At 50.2% G+C, this 19,122-nt stretch overlaps 1 protein-coding gene across 4 annotated transcripts; it reads right to left on the bottom strand.

Moving 5' to 3' along the window:
• Positions 1–1,168: 1,168 nt before the first annotated feature.
• LOC116970466 (protein lifeguard 2-like) lies at positions 1,169–18,475 on the bottom strand. 4 transcript variants are annotated; one of them, XM_033017110.1, is made up of 13 exons: positions 18,261–18,471; positions 14,245–14,425; positions 13,522–13,625; positions 13,215–13,279; positions 11,137–11,190; positions 10,019–10,069; positions 8,889–8,928; positions 6,805–6,842; positions 4,205–4,292; positions 3,403–3,498; positions 2,699–2,752; positions 1,552–1,718; positions 1,169–1,507 (listed from the first exon to the last, which is right to left on the bottom strand). In XM_033017110.1, the coding sequence occupies exons 1-12, from the start codon at positions 18,273–18,275 to the stop codon at positions 1,569–1,571; spliced, it is 936 nt and encodes a 311-aa protein (XP_032873001.1). In that variant the 5' UTR covers positions 18,276–18,471; the 3' UTR covers positions 1,169–1,507; positions 1,552–1,568. The 4 variants fall into 4 exon arrangements, with proteins under 4 accessions (XP_032873001.1, XP_032873002.1, XP_032873000.1 ...); XM_033017111.1 differs by lacking the exon at positions 6,805–6,842 and adding an exon at positions 6,666–6,703 and having other exon boundaries at positions 1,169–1,718; positions 18,261–18,475; XM_033017109.1 differs by having other exon boundaries at positions 1,169–1,718.
• Between the last annotated feature and the right edge of the window lie 647 nt (positions 18,476–19,122).

Below are 19,122 nucleotides of genomic sequence, written 5' to 3'. Positions count from 1 at the left end.
ACCCCCGCACGGGGCAATATTGTGGCACCCCTGGCATCCTCCCTGAATGCCGGGCAGAGAGAGACAAATGCAGTCGGCAAATGCAGCAAATCTTTTTTTTTTTTTTTTTAATTGCGCCCTGTCTAGCGATCAGGTTGCGAAAGTGACATTTGCGCAGCGGGCGGGTAACTGCACGGGAGAACGCGCCCTAACCTCCCTTCAAATAACAACCTTGCCATTCCTCACGCTTCCCAAAACCTGGCCCTTCACAGGCAGTGCAGTCCACAGAGTGGCCGCATGATGCTGTGGTCACGGCTTCAGAGAGAGATCACACAGTAGCCATCAAGGGTGATGTACTCTGTGTGCCTCTCTCTCTCTCTCTCCCCGTCTCTCTCTCTCTCTCCCCGTCTCTCTCTCTCTCCGTCTCTCTCTCCCTCACTCTCTCCACTCTACCCCCTCTCTCTCTCTCTATCTCTCCCTCTCCGTCTCTCTCTCTCCGTCTCTCTCCCAGTCCGTCTTTCTCTCTTTCCGTCTCTCTCTCCCTCTCTCTCTCTCCCTCACTCACTCCGTCTCTCTCCGTCTCTCTCCCTCTCTGTCTCTCCATCTCTCTCTCTCCGTCTCTCTGGGTGAAGAGAAGAAATCAAAGTATTCAACTCCTCCCGGGGCAAAGAAATCGGTTTGAGAATCGCTCCCCACAGGCAGCTGGAAGGCGACTTGAAAATTCCTGCCGAATATCGCCATGCACTCATTAATAAAATTGCAAGGAAGTCGAACAGGCAGTTGACTCAAGCTGTGCTGTACCACAAGGATAGACACAAAAAGCTGGAGTAACTCAGCGGGATAGGCAGCATCTCTGGAGAGAAGGAATGGGTGACGTTTCGGGTCGAGACCCTTCTTCAGACTGAGAGTCAGGGGGAGAGGGAAACGAGAGATATAGACAGTGATGTGGAGAGATATAGAACAAATAAATGAAAGATGCAAAAAAGTAATGATGATGAAGGAAACAGGCCATTGTTAGCTGTGTGCTGGGTGAAAACCAGTTACAGACAACGAGACTCAACACGACGACTTTGAAGCTGGTACGATTAGGGTGGGGGAGGGATGGAGAGAGGGGGAAAGCAAGGGTTACTTGAAGTTAGAGAAGTCAATGTTCATACCGCTGGGGTGCAAGCTGCCCAAGCGAAATATACACTGGGCCTCACTCTGACAGTGGAGGAGGCCCGGGACAGGAAGGTCGGTGTGGGAATGGGAATGGGAATGGGAGGAGGAGTTAAAGCCTTTGGGAACTACAAGGAAGCAGGCCTAACCGTAAAGAATTAGCGCTGGAAGCCCAAAATACACAAGCCTATGTACTGCGGCCATGCGTCTAGCTAGAAGCTTGTGTAGATCGACCGTAGACTAGATTCACAGTTACAGTCACACACAAAATGGGTCGAACCATTAGGAAATTACAGGACACACTGGAATGACTGGGTTTCAGCGAGGTCCCTTGCTTTAGCTCTAGATGCTGCTGTGGCTGGTGGATTTTTATGGGACTAGAAGCCACCTGATGGTCTATGTGAAGTCGAGGTGATTGGTTGCGGCCCTGGTCATTCTCTGCTGGAACCAAAGATCTGCAGCATGAAGGTGAAGATGTAAACGATGTCCAAGTAGATGTTCAACGCCCCGAAGATGTACTCCTCAGGGCTGATAGCATAGCGCCGATTTCCGATCAGAAGCTGCGTGTCAAAGGCCAGGAACTGCAGGGGAAGAAGCAAAGAGGCATCTCGTGTTCAGTTTGGAGATACAGCGCAGAAACAGGCCCTTCGGCCCACCGAGTCCGCGCCGACCAGCGATCCCCACACACACACCAATCCTGAGGAATTCCCTGTGTCAGAGGGCAGTGGGGGCCGGTTCTCTGGATACTTTCAAGAGAGAGCTTAAAGATAGCGGAGTCAGGGGATATGGGGAGAAGGCAGGAACGGGGTACTGATTGGGGATGATCAGCCATGATCACAGTGAATGGCAGTGCTGGCTCGAAGGGCCGAATGGCCTCTACTCCTGCACCTATTGTCTATTGTCTATTGTCTACACCCTGGGGACAATTTTTACATTTATTCCAAGCCAATTAACCTGCAGACCTGCACGAGTGTGGGAGGAAACCAAAGTTCACGGGGAGAACGTGCAAACTCCGTACAGACAGCACGGCCCATCAAGTCTACTCCGCCATTCAAACATGGCTGACCTATCTCTCCCTCTCGACCCCATTCTCCTGCCTTCTCCCAATAACCGAGTTGGATGATCAGCCATGATCACATTGAATGGCGGTGCAGGCTCGAAGGGCCGAATGGCCTACTCCTGCACCTATTGTCTATGTTTCTATGTTTCTAACCCCTGACACCCGCACTAAGAGAGAGTTAGATACAGTTCTTAGGGCTAACGGAATCGAGGGATATGTGACGCACCATGTGGTGTTTACTAGTTTCCCCAATGACTCTGGTGGGATTCGAACTCCCGTCTCCAAGTCAGTAGTGCGCGCCTATGAATGGGGGCACGCTGTAAGAAGGCATCGCAAACCTGACCTTGCCTCAGCAGCAGGTGGGACAACCCTTTCCCTCCAAAACCTTTAGAACACGATGAAAGAGGCCTTGTTGGATGGAGAGCCGGGGGAGCCTACACTGGTAGTACAAAGTCCGTAACTTTAATGGCAAAGTACCAAAACGCCCTGCAAACGGCTCACCATTGTAAAGATGATCGCGCCCAGCACGGCATAAACAGCGTGAAGCCAGGGAATCTGAAACACAAAACAAAAGTGCCTTTAGCCCAGACTTCTAGTTTTTTTAAAACAAGATTGGCATTAAGAATAAGGGGTCGGCCATTTTGGACTGAGATGAGGAAAAACGTTTCCACCCAGAGAGTTGTGAATCTGTGGAATTCTCTGCCACAGAAGGCAGTGGAGACCAATTCATTGGATGTTTTCAAGAGAGAGTTAGATTTAGCTCTTCGGGCTAATGGAATCAAGGGTTATGGGGAGAAGGCAGGAACGGGGTACTGATTGTGGATGATCAGCCGTGATTATATTGAATGGCGGTGCTGGCTAGAAGGGCCGAATGGCTTCTACTCCTGCACCTGTTGTCTATGTTTCTATTTATTGACAACCACAACGCAGAACAATGGCACACACCAGTAATAATGGCAGCCATTGGTTCACATTGGCAGCAACGGTCTCCGCCATTGGCCGCTCTTGACAATAGCGGTGGCAGCCATGTTACTAACGGTGGCAGCCATGTTACTAATGGTGGCCTTGTTCCTGGCAAAACCTTCCTGCCATGTTCCCCACCACGGTTTCGCAGACAACAGACAAAGCTGTTAGAGGGCGGCACGGTGGCGCAGCGGTAGTGTGGGCGTGAAGAGGCGGGGAGAGGGGGGAAGAGACCGACTTACGTAGTGAAACGGCAACACAATGGCCAGGACAAGTCCGCTGATGAAGAGGACCAGCAACAGAACGAACAGCACACCTTGGCAGGAGGTGAAGTCAAACTGTAAAAGAGAGAACAGCCCCGTTCACAGATTTCCGCCTGCTTTCAAATTATCTCAACAAAGTCCTCCACATTCCATTCCTTCTAATCATTTAGTTTAGTCTACAGATAAGTGATCGATGGCTGCCCTCGACTCGGTGGGCCGAAGGGCCTGTTTCCATGCTGTGTCTCTAAACTAAACGAGTTGCGAATTGTGAAGCTAGAGGAAAGAATGCAGGTGGAAGGGGAGGGAGGGGGGAGAAATAGATGTGTCCTGGTTGGGTACGGGGACAGAGGCGGGGGAGGGGAGGGGGGAAGGAAAAGTTTGTGCAGGATAGTGCGAGTGTACGGGGTGATCGATGGTCGGCATGGGCTGGGTGGGCCGAAGGGCCTGTTTCCGTGCTGTATCTCTAAACTAAACCGAACTGAACAAAGGCCTCGACCCGAAGCTGTTTGTTTTGTTGTTACCTTCTCCCAGCTAACAATCTATTCTACAATTTCCGTGATCTCCATCCCCCTTGTCCCATTTTCACACCTTACACTTCCTTATCTCTGTATCTCCCTCCCCCCCGACTTCAGTCTGAAGAAGGGGTCTCGCCTCAAAATGTCCCCAGAGACCCGCCAAGTTACTCCGGCCTTTTGTGCCTATAAACTAAACTAAAGCTGCATCAAAAGGGAGCAGTGACGGGGGACAAAGTGAGGGGGTCGGACTCTCGGAACAGTCTTACCTTTGTCTGGAAGCTGAATATTGTCACGGCAAAACACACCAGTGCTGTGATGGCAAAGCATAGCAGGACTGACTTTGTGTTGTAGTAGCTGGAAAAGAACATGAAGTGAGATGAACACAAGAATGACTGGGAACTATCTCGATAGCTGTCCATGCTTTCTTAAAGGTTGTACACCCGACCTGCCTCCTCTCAGGGCAGTATGTATCAAAGATCATATAGCGGAGCAAGATAGACCACTCCTGCGAAATGCAATGGGCTGACGTGTAGTAGGCAACGGAGCGGAACGTGGGCCTTTTTTTTCATCCATTTCAGTAACCGGACCTGACCCGACTCGCAGTGTAATCAACGTTGCGGGGGAACAGTTTGTGTTAATAAATTATCATTCTGAAAATGAGGAGAAGGTTTTTCCAAAGAACTTTCATTATTTTTACGAGGATGTTTTCGGTAACCGGCTTCCGTCTCCGCACTAGTATCCAACGGGATCTTTGGTGCGGAGACGGAAGCCGGTTACGGAAATGGGGCCAAAAATTACCCATGAATCTGCCCATGACCGTACGACGTCTTTTTCGTCGAGTGGACTATCTTGCTCGCTATAGGATCTTTGGTGTCTATGTGTGTGTGTGTGTGTGTGCGTCCAAATCAATGCCCCCCCCCCCCCCCCCAACACCGAAATTCACATCCCTTCCCCTCTCTCTTTTGTCCTAAAGTAACCACCCCACAAATCAAAGATAGACACAAACCAACCTCCCTTCCATTGACTCCACTTACACAGGGGACAGCCGTGAGAGAGGAAAGTGGGGAGAACAAAGGAGGATACTGTGTGACTTTATTGCTGCCCTTTATGTGGCCACTCTTTGCATACCTTGCGTATGCAAAAACAAAGAACATCGCCGTGGCAATAAAGTATTCATTCTTTTATTCACCTTCACGCTGCCTCGGGCAAGGCCAGCAGCACAATCAAGGACCAGTCTCACCCCCGGACAGTTTCTTCCCAGCTGTTATCAGGCAACTGAACCATCCTACCACAACCAGAGAGCAGTGCTGAACTACTATCTACCTCACTGGTGACACTCAGACTATCCTTGATTGGACTTTGCTGGCTTTACCTTGCACTAAACGTTATTCCCTTATCTATGCATCTGTACACTGTGAATTGTTCAAAGTCCTTTACATTTCATTCCTCCTCATTATTTCGTTTAGTTCAGAGATACACGGTCGCTGGTCGGGCTAGTACGGACTCGGTGGGCCGAAGGGCCTGTTTCCGCGCTGTATCTCTAAACTAAAAGTGAACAAAATAGAAAATAGTCAACATTTAATCTCTGCACGCCCATGCAAATACCAGGCAGGATGGGCTGGCAAACCAGAGCAGTAGATTGTAGAAAGACGGAACTGCAGGTGCCGGTTTACCAAGGAAAGACACAAAGTGCTGGAGTAACTCTGCGGGTTGGGCGGGAGGGTCCCGATCTGAATCATCACCTATCCATGTTCTCTACGGACGCTGCCTGACCCTATGTTTAAGGTGAGGGGGGAAAGTATTGATAGGAACACGGGGGCCATCTTTTTTTTTTACACAAAGGGTGGTGGGTGTATGGAACGAGCTGCCGGAGGAGGTGGTTGAGGCTGGGACTATCCCAACGTTTAAGAAATAATTAGATGAGGGCGGCACGGTGGCGCAGCGGTAGAGTTGCTGCCTCACAGCGCCAGAGACCCGGGTTCCATCCTGACTACGGGTGCTGTCTGTACGGAGTCTGTACGTTCTCCCCGTGGGTTTTCTCCGGGTGCTCCGGTTTCCTCCCACACTCCAAAGACGTACAGGTTTGTAGGTTAATTGGCTTGGGTAAAGATTGTAAATTGTCCCTAGCGTGTGTAGGGTAGTGTTAGTGTGCGGGGATCGCTGGTCGGCGCGGACTCGGTGGGCCAATGGACCTAAAAGATCGGTACATGGAAAGGACAGGTTTAGAGGGATATGGGCCAAACGCAGGCAGGTAGAACTAGTGTAAATGGGGCATGTTGTTCGGCGTGGGCAATTTGGGCTGAGGGGCCCGTTTCCACGCTGTATCACTCTAAGAAGCAGCTTAACCGATTCAGATAACAGCAGATGCTGGTTTAAACCGTAGACACAAAATGCTAGAGTAACTCAGCGGGACAGGCAGTGTTTCTGGAGAGAAGAGAATGGGCGACGTTTCGGATCGAGACCCTTCTTCAGACCCAACCCGAAACGTCACCCATTCCTTCTCTCCAGAGATGCTGCCTGTCCCGCTGAGTTACTCCAGCATTTTGTGCCAATCTTCAGTTTAAACCAGCATCTGCAGTTCCTTCCTACACATTTTGACTCTGTGACCCGCTGAGTTACTCCAACACTTCTTTTGTGTCTTTCTAATGCCACAGATGGCCTGATTAAGGGGCATTCACTTCAAGGCAAGAATTACATTGTTTTAAATGATTATTTTAAAAAAAATACCTCGAAATAAATCCAAGCATGCATGCCAAACTTGCAGTCTTTGGAAAGCATTAAACACAAAAGGAAAGCAGTTAATAACTGCAACATGCAGCATGCAGCATGCAGCAAGAAGTGACTGCATGGTTGATTGTTGGGGTACCTTGACATCAGTCCTGTCATGCAGGACATAGCCAGGGTCTGCGGAGTGATTAGAAAAAACATTGGTTAAATATACACAGACAGCAGACGACCACCAAAGCAAACCGCAGTTGAAGCTGCCTTGAAGCAGTTGAAAAAAAACGATAATGTTCCTTGATCTCCATCCCCTTTGTCCTGTCTTCACACCTTACACATCCTTATCTTTACACTTCCTCATCTATGTGGGACGACAGATGGCACAATGGGCTAAGTGTTCGGCTGGCGACCGGAAGGTAGCCGGTTCGAATCCCGCTTGGAGTGCATACTGTCGTTGTGTCCTTGGGCAAGACACTTCACCCACCTTTGCCTGTGTGTGAATGTGTGTGAATGTGTGTGAGTGATTGGTGGTGGTCGGAGGGGCCGTAGGCGCAGATTGGCAGCCACGCTTCCGTCAGTCTGCCCCAGGGCAGCTGTGGCTACAGAAGTAGCTTACCACCACCGAGTGTGACTGAGGAGTGAATGAATAATGCGATGTAAAGCGCCTTGAGTATTAGAAAGGCGCTATATAAATCCCATCCATTATTATTATTATTATGTACCGCCCACTCCCCTGACATCAGTCTGAAGGAGGTGGTGATGGTGCCTGTCCCGCAAAGATGGTGCCTGTCCCGCTGAGTTACTCCAGCTTTCTTGTGTCTGCCTTTGGCCAATCATCCCTGTCCCGCCTGCAATTGGTCCAAAACGCCGCAGCGAGACTCCTGACGGGCACCCGAAAAAGGGACCACATCACCCCGATCCTGGCAAAACTCTCTCCACTGGCCCCCTGTGCGGTTCCAAATCAATTTCAAGCTCCTCCTATATGTATACAAAAATTGCCTCCACCTCCATCAAAAATCTGCTAACCCACCATACCACCTCCTGGTCCCTCAGATCGGCCAACTTAGGGCTACTGAACATCCCGCGGTCTAGGCATAAGCTGAGGGGTGACCGCGCCTTTGCGGTTGCAGCTCCTAGACCGTGGAACAGCATCCCCCTTCCCATCAGAACTGCCCCCTCCATCGACTGAAGTCGAGACTTAAAACCTATTTCTACTCACAAGCGTTTCTTGAGGTCCTCTGAGGGAGCGCTGTGTGTATGTATTTATGTATGTATTGTTAGATCTATGTACCACTGTATGTAGCATGTTAGTACCTGCACTGATGTAAAGCCCTTTGGTCAATGCTATAGAAATACACAGATACATAGATACATACACAATAGGTGCAGGAGTAGGCCTTTCGGCCCTTCGAGCCTGCACCGCCATTCAATATGATCATGGCTGATCATCCAACTCAGTATCCCGTACCTGCCTTCCCTCCATACCCCCTGATCCCTTTAGCCACAAGGGCCACATCTAACTCCCTCTTAAATATAGCCAATAAACTGGCCTCAACTACCCTCTGTGACAGGGAGTTCCAGAGATTCACCACTCTCTGTGTGAAAAAGTTTCTTCTCATCTCGGTCCTAAAGGATTTCCCCCTTATCCTTAAGCTGTGACCCCTTGTCCTGGACTTCCCCAACATCGGGAACAATCTTCCTGCATCTAGCCTGTCCAACCCCATAAGAATTTTGTACGTTTCTATAAGATCCCCTCTCAATCTCCTAAATTCTAGCGAGTATAAGGAAAGTCTATCCAGTCTTTATTCATATGAAAGTCCTGACATCCCAGTAATCAGTCTGGTGAACCTTCTCTGCACTCCCTCTATGGCTATAATGTCCTTCCTCAGATTTGGAGACCAAAACTGTACGCAATACTCCAGGTGTGGTCTCACCAAGACCCTGTACAACTGCAGTAGAACCTCCCTGCTCCTATACTCAAATCCTTTTGCTATGAAAGCTAACATACCATTCGCTTTCTTCACTGCCTGCTGCACCTGCATGCCTACTTTCAATGACTGGTGTACCATGACACCCAGGTCTCGCTGCATCTCCCCTTTTCCTAATCGGCCACCATTTAGATAAAGTTGACTTGACTTGACCTGACTTAGGGATGGCGGTATCATTGCTGAGGAAGTTGCGGGGAACTGCAGAGCAGAGGAAGGTTGGAAAGCGAGCGGCAATACTTACAAAAATGGTCAACAGAATCAAGTTCCATGGGAAATATCTCCTGCAAGACACAAGAACAGGTCAGGGTTAACGCACACAATTATCACGCCAGCTCAATCTCCCGCTTGCCAAACCATCTCAACTCCCCCTTCCCACACTGACCTTTCTGTCCTGGGCCTCCTCCACTGCCAGGGTGAGGCCACACACACACACTGGAGGAACAGCACCTCCCTCCCATTGACTCCATCTGCACCTCGCACTGCCTCGGCAAGGCCAGCAGCGTAAGATCTTCACTTTCCTCCCACACTCCAAAGACATGCAGGTTTGTTGGTTCATTGGCTTGGTATGTATGTAAAAATTGTCCCTGGTATGTGTGTGTAGGATAGTTCGTGTGCGGGGATCGCTGGTCAGTATGGACTCGGTGGGCCGAAGGGCCTGCTTTGGCGATGTATCTCTAAACTACCCTAAATTAAACTAAGAAGGGTCCTGAGCTGAAACGTCACCTATCCATGTTCTCCACAGATGCTGCCTGACCCGCTGAGTTACTCCAGAACTCTGTGAAACGTCACCTATCCTTGTTCCCCACAGATGCTGCCTGACCCGCTGAGTTACTCCAGCACTCTGTGAAACATCACCTATCCATGTTCTCCACAGATGCTGCCTGACCCGCTGAGTTACTCCAGCATTCTGTGAAACGTCACCTATCCATGTTCTCCACAGATGCTGCCTGACCCGCTGAGTTACTCCAGCACTCTGTGAAACGTCACCTATCGGTGTTCTCCACAGATGCTGCCTGACCCGCTGAGTTACTCCAGCACTCTGTGAAACGTCACCTATCCATGTTCTCCACAGATGCTGCCTGACCCGCTGAGTTACTCCAGCACTCTGTGAAACGTCACCTATCCATGTTCTCCACAGATGCTGCCTGACCCGCTGAGTTACTCCAGCACTCTGTGAAACGTCACCTATCCATGTTCCCCACAGATGCTGCCTGACCCGCTGAGTTACTCCAGCACTCTGTGTCCATTCTTTTAACCTAAACGCTGGCTGTATTGACCAGGGACACACAATCCACACACCTTCTCAATCATTATGTTTTAAGTCAAACTGAGCCGCAGTTGACCAAAACACTCGGCCAGGGTGAGAATTACCTTGGTCCACTACAGCACGCCAGGGTCAGGTATGTAACAAAGAAGATGACACTGGAGAGACAAAGAAAACAGGAGTGTTGAATGCACAGGAGTGAAATTTCAAAACATATATATATTGTAATGAGATATATGCAGGATGCAAGGATTCACACCAATGAACAGATCCTGAAGAGCACAAGTAATCGTTTATTAAAGCAAAATACATATAAAATACAGAAAAACTATCAATAAAGTAGCAATGCAAAATAACAAGTCTCACGCCACTCGATAGAACTTCAGAGGAGGAGAAGTAGGCCCTCTGGCCCATTGAGTCAACATTCATATTCATGTTCATAAGAGTAGAATTAGGCCATTCGGCCCATCGAGTTCACTCCGCCATTCAATCATCACTGATCTATCTCTCCATGCTAACCCCATTCTCCGGCCTTCTCCCCATAACCCCTGACACACATACTGATCAAATTCTTTCTTGCAGCAGCATGCTAGGCCTGTACACATGGTACCCAATAGATAACATAAGAAAGACACCAAATAAAAGCTCGATAATTTGGGGATAGCGCAGCGGTAGATTTGTCGCCTCACAGCGCCGGGGATCCGGGTCCAATCCTGACTATGGGTGCGGTCTGTACGGAGTTCGCACGTTCTCCCCGTGACCTGTGTGGGTTTTCTCCGGGTGCTCCGGTTTCCTCCCACACTCCAAAGACGTGCGGGTTTGTAGATTAATTGGCTTCTCCCGAGTTTAAATAAAATCAAACTCGTGGTAAGCACATGGAATGTATTCAGCGGGTACGTCGGAGCTCGGGGGCGTCTCTTGGCGGCTCGTAACGCTAACGGCAGGTACTCGAGAAATGCGGTAAGCTCGTGAAGACTCGTGAAGATTTTTCAACATGTTGAAAAATGTCCACGAGAGCCCCGAGTACCTACGAGCGGCCATTACCGTAATTCTCCGAGTTAGAATCAAGGGAAACTCAGGAGAACTCTTGAATTAGCTCGTACAGTGGGACAGGCCCACACGCGCACACACACACACACGCACGCACGCACACACACACACACAGTATACTGAAGCTGGTACGCACAGCATTGTACACACAAGGACACAAATGATTCACACTTACTATGAAGCCCAATACCAGCCAGGATTCGCCTGAATGTAAACCTTGACAGGGTTGCTGTACACAAAAGGAAAAGAAAGAGCACAGTTATTAAATATAATATCAGAGGGAATAATCTGGAATGGGAATACAGAGGTAACAAAAGACAGGAGCAGGAGTAGGCCACAAAGCCTTGAACCTCCTCCGCAATTCAGTAACATTACGTTGGGCGTCACGGTGGTGCAGCGGTAGAGTTCCCGCCTCACAGCGCCAGAGACCCGGGTTCCATCCTGACTGCGGGCGCTGTCTGCGCGGAGTCTGCACGTTCTCTCCCCGTGACCCGCGTGGGTTTTCTCCGGGTGCTCCGGTTTCCTCCCACACTCCAGAGACGTACAGGTTTGTAGGTTAATTGGCTTCGGTAAAAATTGTAAACTGTCCCCAGTGTGTGTAGGATAGTGCTAGTATGCGGGGTGATCGCTGGTCGGCACGGACTCGGTGGGCCGAAGGGCCTGTGGCTACGCTGTATCTCTAAACTACATCTATCTCCAAACTGGACTGGCCCAGGACTAACTTGAAGTTACAAAGTGCGCAATTTGACAGACAAAAAAATGTCAATATCAAAGTGTTATTCTAGAAACTGGTTCAAGCCAAATAACTGTGTCTTGCTTGTTCATGTTTGCAGCAGTGTGTCCCGTTTATATCAACGGGTCGATGGTTGAAAGGGTCAAGAGCTTCAAATTCCTGGGCGTGCACATCTCTGAAGATCTTTCCTGGTCCGAGAACACTAATGCAATCATAAAGAAAGCACATCAGCGCCTCTACTTCCTGAGAAGATTACGGAGAGTCGGATTGTCAAGGAGGACTCTCTCTAACGTCTACAGGTGCACAGTCGAGAGCATGCTGACCGGTTGCATCGTGGCTTGGTTCGGCAACTTGAACGTCCAGGAGCGGAAAAGACTACAAAAAGTAGTAAACACTGCCCAGTCCATCATCGGCTCTGACCTCCCTTCCATCGAGGGGATTTATCGCAGTCGCTGCCTCAAAAAGGCTGGCAGTATCATCAAAGACCCACACCATCCTGGCCACACACTCATCTCCCTGCTACCTTCAGGTAGAAGGTACAGGAGCCTGAAGACTGCAACATCCAGGTTCAGGAATAGCTACTTCCCCACAGCCATCAGGCTATTAAACCTGGCTCGGACAAAACTCTGAACATTAATAGCCCACTATCTGTTTATTTGCACTTTATCAGTTTATTTATTCATGTGTGTATATATTTATATAATGGTATATGGACACACTGATCTGTTCTGTATTCATGCCTACTATGTTCTGTTGTGCGGCAAAGCAAGAATTTCATTGTCCTATCTGGGACACATGACAATAAACTCACTTGAACTTGAACTTGATTAATACTGAAGTCACATCGGGGAGAGAGAGAGGGGGGGGGCTGTGGGAGAGAGAAGGGGGGGTGTGGGAGAGAGAGGGGGGGCTGTGGGAGAGAGAGGGGGGGGCTGTCAGAGAGATAGGGGGGGCGGTGAGGCTGCTACCACGTGCCACGGCGGACAGTACACAGCGCAGTCCGTTGAACGTTCAGAACGTTGTCGGCGCCAGAAACGTGGCGACTCTTGTGCCCTGCTTAGGCAAGGTCCGTTAGTTTAGAGATACAGCGCGGAAACAGGCCCTTCAGCCCACCGAGTCCGTGCCGACCAGCGATCCCCGCACACTAACACTAACCTACACACATACACACACATTAGGGACATTTTATTTTACTTTTACACCAAGCCAAATAGTCGACAAACCTGCACGTCGTTGGAGCGTGGGAGGAAAGTGAAGATCTCGGAGAAACCCCACGCGTGTCACGGGGAGAACGTGCAAACTCCGTACAGACAGCGCCCGGGGTCGGGATGAGACCCGGGTCTCCAGCTGTACCCGCCGCGCCACCGTGCGGCCCTGCGCGATTCTACCGGCTCGTGAGCAAACACAAAGCATGACACGGCAATGGAGCAACATTGGAAGCCAATGAATGGATGAGCAGCACAATAACAAAGCACACGCTACACGGACAAAAACTGTAACCCCACCCACCCCCCACCTACCAGAAGGTGAAGAGGGCGATGATGGCGGCTGTGAAGGAGAGCTGAACCATCAGGATAATGTAGACCTGTGGAAGGGGGAGGAGGAGAACATCAGAACATCAGCCTCTGCCAACGAACAGCAATGAGAAACCAGCGCTAGGCCTTGAGGTGACACTGAGAGAAATCAGCAGCCACATTTTCACCAACCGCTTTCAAACTCACATAGAAAGAAATAAAGGATTTCTCTACTGCCTGGCCACCGTGCCGACCCCCACCCCCCCCCCCCCCCCCCCCCCCCCCCCGCCCGTCCAGTGTTTAACCGCGTTACCTTTCTGATGAAGATCCGTCGAACGTTCTTGTCGTCCCAGCTGAACGAGGAAAATATCTCGCTCTCTCCGGAGTAACCCCCGCTTCCATAACTGGGGCTTCGGCCTACAGAGAGGGAGCGCGAGAGAGAGGTGGAAAATATTCCATAAGTTCAAAGGTTCGAGCAGCAGAATGAGGCCATTCGGCCCATCGAGTCGACTCTGCCATTCAATCATGGCTGATCTGTCTCTTCCTCCCGACCCCATTCTCCTGCCTTCTCCCCATAACCCCTGACACCCGCACTAATCAAGAATCTATCCATCTCTGCCTTAAATATATCCATTGACTTGGCCTCCACAGCCGTCTGTGGCAAAGAATTCCACAGATTCACCACCCTGTGACTAAAGAAATTCCTCCTCATCTCCTTCCTAAAAGAATGTCCTTGAATTCTGAGGCCGTGGCCTCTGGTCCTGGACTCTCCTAGAAGCTCTGGAGGAAGAGAAGGGACCCTTCGTCCGACTCTGACTTCACAAATTAATCTGAAGAAGGGTCTCGACCTGAAACGTCGCCCGTTCCTTCTCTCCAGAGATGCTGCCTGACCCGCTGAGGTACTCCAGCTTTTTGTGTCTATCTTCTGACTTCTCCAGACTTCAGAGAACAAGGGGCGGCAGGGGGGGTGGGGTTGGGGGCTGGGTACTGAGAAGCACAAGTCCCGAGAGGCCGCGACTGCCAAGGCTGGACTTACTGGGATCCACGTAGGCCCAGCTGGGGTGCATGGGCACCGAGGTAGAGGGGCTGTTAACCTTGCAGCTTGACGTGGCCTCCTCGTAGGTGGGTGGCGCAGTCACGGGGTCCACAGGCTCCTGTTTCTCGGGGTCCACCCCCTGTTCGCCATCTGTGTTCGCCGTCTTGCCCATGGCAAAGAGCTGGGGGCACAAAACAGAAAGCACAGCTAGACGCACAAATCGCCAGAGGAGTAGAACGGGGTGAACGCACACAGTCTCTTGCCAGAGTAGTCCCACTCCCAGTCCCCATGTTATAGGAAAGATGTTGTCAAGATGTTGGAATGGGCGCAGAGAGAAGATTTACGAGGATGTTGTTGCCAGGACTGGAGGGTCTGAGTTTATAAGGAGAGGTTGAGCAGGTTGGGTTCTTGACCTGAGCGTGAAGGCCCGTTGTCCTGGCAACTTAGAAGGTGCTGCCAGGACTTCACAAGGCTGGGTTCTTGACCTGACCATGAAGGCCCGTTGTCCTGGCAACTTAGAAGGTGCTGCCAGGATTTCACAAGGCTGGGTTCTTGACCTGACCATGAAGGCCCGTTGTCCTGGCGATGATGTGGGGTGTTGCCAGGACAATACGAGGATGTTGCCAGGACTTGAGGGGCTGAGCTATAGGGAGAGATTGAGCAGGTTAGGACTCCATTCCTTGGAGCGCTGGACGATGAGGTGGGGATCTTATAGAGATGTAGAAAATCATGAGAGGAATAGATCAAGGCCCGACACACAAGGTCTCTTGACTAGAGTTGGGGAATCGAGGACCAGAGGACACAGGTTTAAGGGGAATATCTTGATTAGTACGGGTGTCAGGGGTTATGGGGAGAAGGCAGGAGAATGGGGCTAGGAGGGAGGGAGAGATAGATCAGCCATAATTGAATGGCAGAGTAGACTTGATGGGCCGAATGGCCTAATTCTACTCCTTATGACCTTATGCTGGTTTAAACCGAAGACAGACACAAAATGCTGGGGTAGCATCTCTGGAGAGAAGGAATGGGCGACGTTTCGGGTCGAGACCCTTCTTCAGGCTGAGAGTCAGGGGGAGAGGGAAACTAGAGGCAGGGAACCGAATATACATCACCGAATATGGCCGGCACCAGATAAGCACCTAGCATTGTCATTTTTAACAACCTAACTAATTAATAAATAATATGTGTAAGAAAGAACTGCAGATGCTGGATTAAATCAAAGGCAAACGCAAAATGCTGGAGTAATTCAGCAGGTGAGGCAGCATCAGTGGAGAGAAGGAATAGGTGACGTTTCAGGTCGAAACCCGAAACATCACCCATTCCTTCTGTCCATAGATGCTGCCTCACCCGCTGAGTTACTCCAGCATTTTGTGTCTACCTTTAATTAGAAACATAGAAAATAGGTGCAGGATGAGGCCATTCGGCCCTTCGAGCCAGCGCCGTCGTTCATTGTGATCATGGCTGATCGTCCCCAATCAACAACCCGTGCCTGCCTTCTCCCCATATCCCTTGACTCCACTAGCCCCGAAAGCTCTATCTAACTCTCTCTTAAATCCATCCAATGATTTGACCTCCACTGCCCTCTGTGGCAGGGAATTCCACAAATTCACAACTCTCTGGGTGAAAACGTTTTTTCTCACCTCAGTCTTAAATGACCTCCCCTTTATTCTAAGACTGTGTGTGGCCCCTGGTTCTGGACTCGCCCAACATTGGGAACATTTTTCCTGCATCTAGCTTGTCCAGTCCTTTTATAATATCACCCCCTCATCCTTCTAAACTCCAGTGAATACAAGCCTAGTCTTTTCAATATTTCCTCATATGACAGTCCCGCCATCCCTGGGATCAATCTGGTGAACCTACGCTGCACTGCCTCAATCACAAGGACGTCCTCCCTCAAATTAGGATTATATAAATTAAATTATAGATTATTCAAATGAATAAATTATTTTGTTTTTGGATCCTGAAGCTAAGACTCCCCCCCCCCCCCCCACTCCCCCCCCCCCCCCCCCCCCAAAATATCACACAGCCTTGACTGGAACCGACAAAATAAAAAGCCGACGCTGAAAAAACAAAATTGCTCACCTTGGTGGCAAAGCTAAAATAAATGGGTCAAATCTTACATTAAACTCACCTTTCAGATCACCAGAAAGAACTGCAGATGCTGGAAAAATCAAAGGTAGACAAAAATGCTGGAGAAACTCAGCGGGTGAGGCAGCATCTATGGAGCGAAGGAATAGGTGACGTTTCGGGTCGAGACCCTTCTTCAGACTGATGTTGGGGTGGGGGGGGGAGAGAAGAAAGGAAGAGGCGGAGACAGTGGGAGAGCTGGGAAGGGGGAGGGGAAGGAGGGAGAAAGCAAGGGACTACCTGAAATTGTAGAAATTTCAGATCACCTGCCAAACTCACTTCACTCCATACACAAACGCTCCAGTTACTCCGAGGAGGAATCTCGGAAAAGAAAACCGTGCAGGAGGTGTTGAAGTTAAAAAATCCCTCGTTTGCCGTTAAGCAGGCACCTGCTGCAACTCTGCTGCCAAAGAGGATCAGATCGCCAGGCAGCTGGGTCACGTGGCGAGCTCCAATAAGTCCATTAGACAGACACTAAATGCTGGAGTAACTCAGCGGGACAGGCAGCATCTCTTGGAGAGGAGGAATGGGTGACGTCTTGGGGGCGAGACCCTTCTTCAGACTGAGAGCCACGGGGACAAGAGAAACAAGAGATATAGACGGTGATGTAGCGAGATAAAGAACAATGAATGAACGATATGCAAAAAAAAACAGTGATAAAGGAAACAGGCCATTGTTAGCTGTTTGTTGGGTGAGAACAAGAAGCTGGTGCGACTTGGGTGGGGGAGGGATAGAGAGAGAGAGAGAGAGGGAATGCCGGGGCTACCTGAAGTGAGAGAAATCAATATTTATGCCACTGGGCTGTAAGCTGCACAAGTGAAATATGAGATGCTGTTCCTCCAATTTGCGTTTAGCCTCACTCTGACAGTGGAGGATTACAATGAATGGATTACATTAAAGCCCAAGATCTCTCTGTCCGTAGTGATGGCTGGGAATGAAACGTAGCCTTGTCAGCAACTGAACGCCATTGACAATCCATGTCTCCTGAATGTCACTGCATGGTGCGTTCCACATTGCTTCACTGGCTCTCGTCTCACATCCACCAGAACAGCCTGCCAGGGGTTGAACTGCGACAAGTTAGATGCACACAGTCTCTTGCCCAGCGTAGGGGAGTCGAGGACCAGAGGACACAGGTTCAAGGTGAAGGGGAGAAGATTTAATAGGGGAGGGGGAGGAGGAGAGGTGAGAAGAGGAGAGGGGGAGGGGGAGGGGGGGGTAGGAGGAGGAGGGGAGAGGGGGAGGAAAAGGGGGGGAGGAGAGGGGAGAGGAGGAGAGGGGGGAGGGAGGGGGAGAAGGAGGGGGGAGGAAAGGGGGGGGAGGAGAGGGGGGGAGGAGAGGGGGGGAGGAGAGGGGGGAGGAGAAGGGGGGAGGAGAGGAGGGGGAGGAGAGGAGGAGGAGACGGGAGGGGGAGAAAGGGGGGGTAGAAGGGGGGTATAGGAGTGGGGAGGAGAGGGGGAGGAGAGGGTAGGAGGAGGGAGGAGAGGGGGGAGGAGAGGGGGGGATAGGGGGGGATGAGGGATGAGGGGGATAGGAGGGATGAGGGGGATAGAGGAGAGGGAGAGAGGGAGAGAGGAGAGAGGGAGAGAGGGAGAGAGGGAGAGAGGGAGAGAGGGAGAGAGGGAGAGAGGGAGAGAGGGAGAGAGGGAGGGGAGTGGAAGATCTCTTAGAAACACGAGAGATAAAATATCAGAATAACATGCGAGTCACATTTCTGCTTTGAAATAGATTGCATTAGACTGAAATAGAAAAACGACCTTTTTAACGAAGGAGCCAAGAGACACGACAGTTTCACATCACACCATAGCAAAGCATTCAAGTGAACGCGGCCGGAATAAAGTAATTTGACCATCAATGAATAGACCAGCGTTGCTGGGCGCTGGGGAGAGATTTACCTTTCCCTGGGTCATGTTGAGGCGAGGGTTGCAGGTGAAACTGCAGCAGTAACAACACGCAGGTTAATTTCCAGTGATGCTGCGCCGCAGTGGAGCCCGCGGTGTTTCCAGTCCGATGCAGACAGGCAGCAAGCCGGCACCTACCATGTACACGGGGGCGAGCGGGGGAAAGACAGGCTCGCTGTCTCTCGCTTCACGCACAGCGGCATCTCGCCAAGCAACTGCACGGCCCGAAAACGCACCCGCCGACAGAGAGACAGAGAGAGACAGAGAGTCAGACAGCGAGCAAATGTCATCATGACATTGAGACGGATGGACACAAAATGCTGGAGAAACTCAGCGGGACAGGCAGCATCTCTGGAGAGAAGGAATGGGCCACGTTTCGGGTCGAGACCCTTCTTCTGATATTTGTCTTTTGGTGAAGCTATAATCATATTGGCATTTAGTTATTGTCATATGTCCCGAAATGGAACAATAAAGTCCTTACTTTTGGCAGCACAACAGTTGTATAAACACAGTACTCTCTAAAACCCCAAATAAACAACAGCGAAACTAGTTATATATATGTATAATGAACACACATGTATATGTATAAATAACATATATATATATCACACATATGTATGACACATATAGAACATGCAAAAACCATAGAAATAACACACACACACACACACATATATATATAAGGCAGACAAAAGAAGACAGTCTGAAGAAGGGTTTCGGCCGAAACGCCCCCTATTTCCTTCACTCCATAGATGCTGCTGCACCCGCTAGTTTCTCCAGCACTTTTGTCTACCTTTTCCAGCATCTGCAGTTCCTTCTTGAACACACGCACATATATATGTGTGTGTATATGTGT

Source organism: Amblyraja radiata, unplaced genomic scaffold (assembly GCF_010909765.2).
Source record: "Amblyraja radiata isolate CabotCenter1 unplaced genomic scaffold, sAmbRad1.1.pri scaffold_915_ctg1, whole genome shotgun sequence".
Lineage (NCBI taxonomy): Eukaryota > Metazoa > Chordata > Chondrichthyes > Rajiformes > Rajidae > Amblyraja > Amblyraja radiata.
Note: the sequence above shows the minus strand (reverse complement) of the source record. Positions and strands in the feature narration are given on the sequence as shown.

Excerpts from the sequence above, each read along its gene's own strand:
- LOC116970466 (XM_033017111.1), bottom strand. Across the intron at positions 2,753-3,402 it reads TTGTGTTGCCGTTTCACTAC|ATTCCCTGGCTTCACGCTGT; the intron begins GTAAGTCGGTCT and ends TTTGTGTTTCAG. Across the intron at positions 1,719-2,698 it reads GCGCGATCATCTTTACAATG|TTCCTGGCCTTTGACACGCA; the intron begins GTGAGCCGTTTG and ends CTTCCCCTGCAG.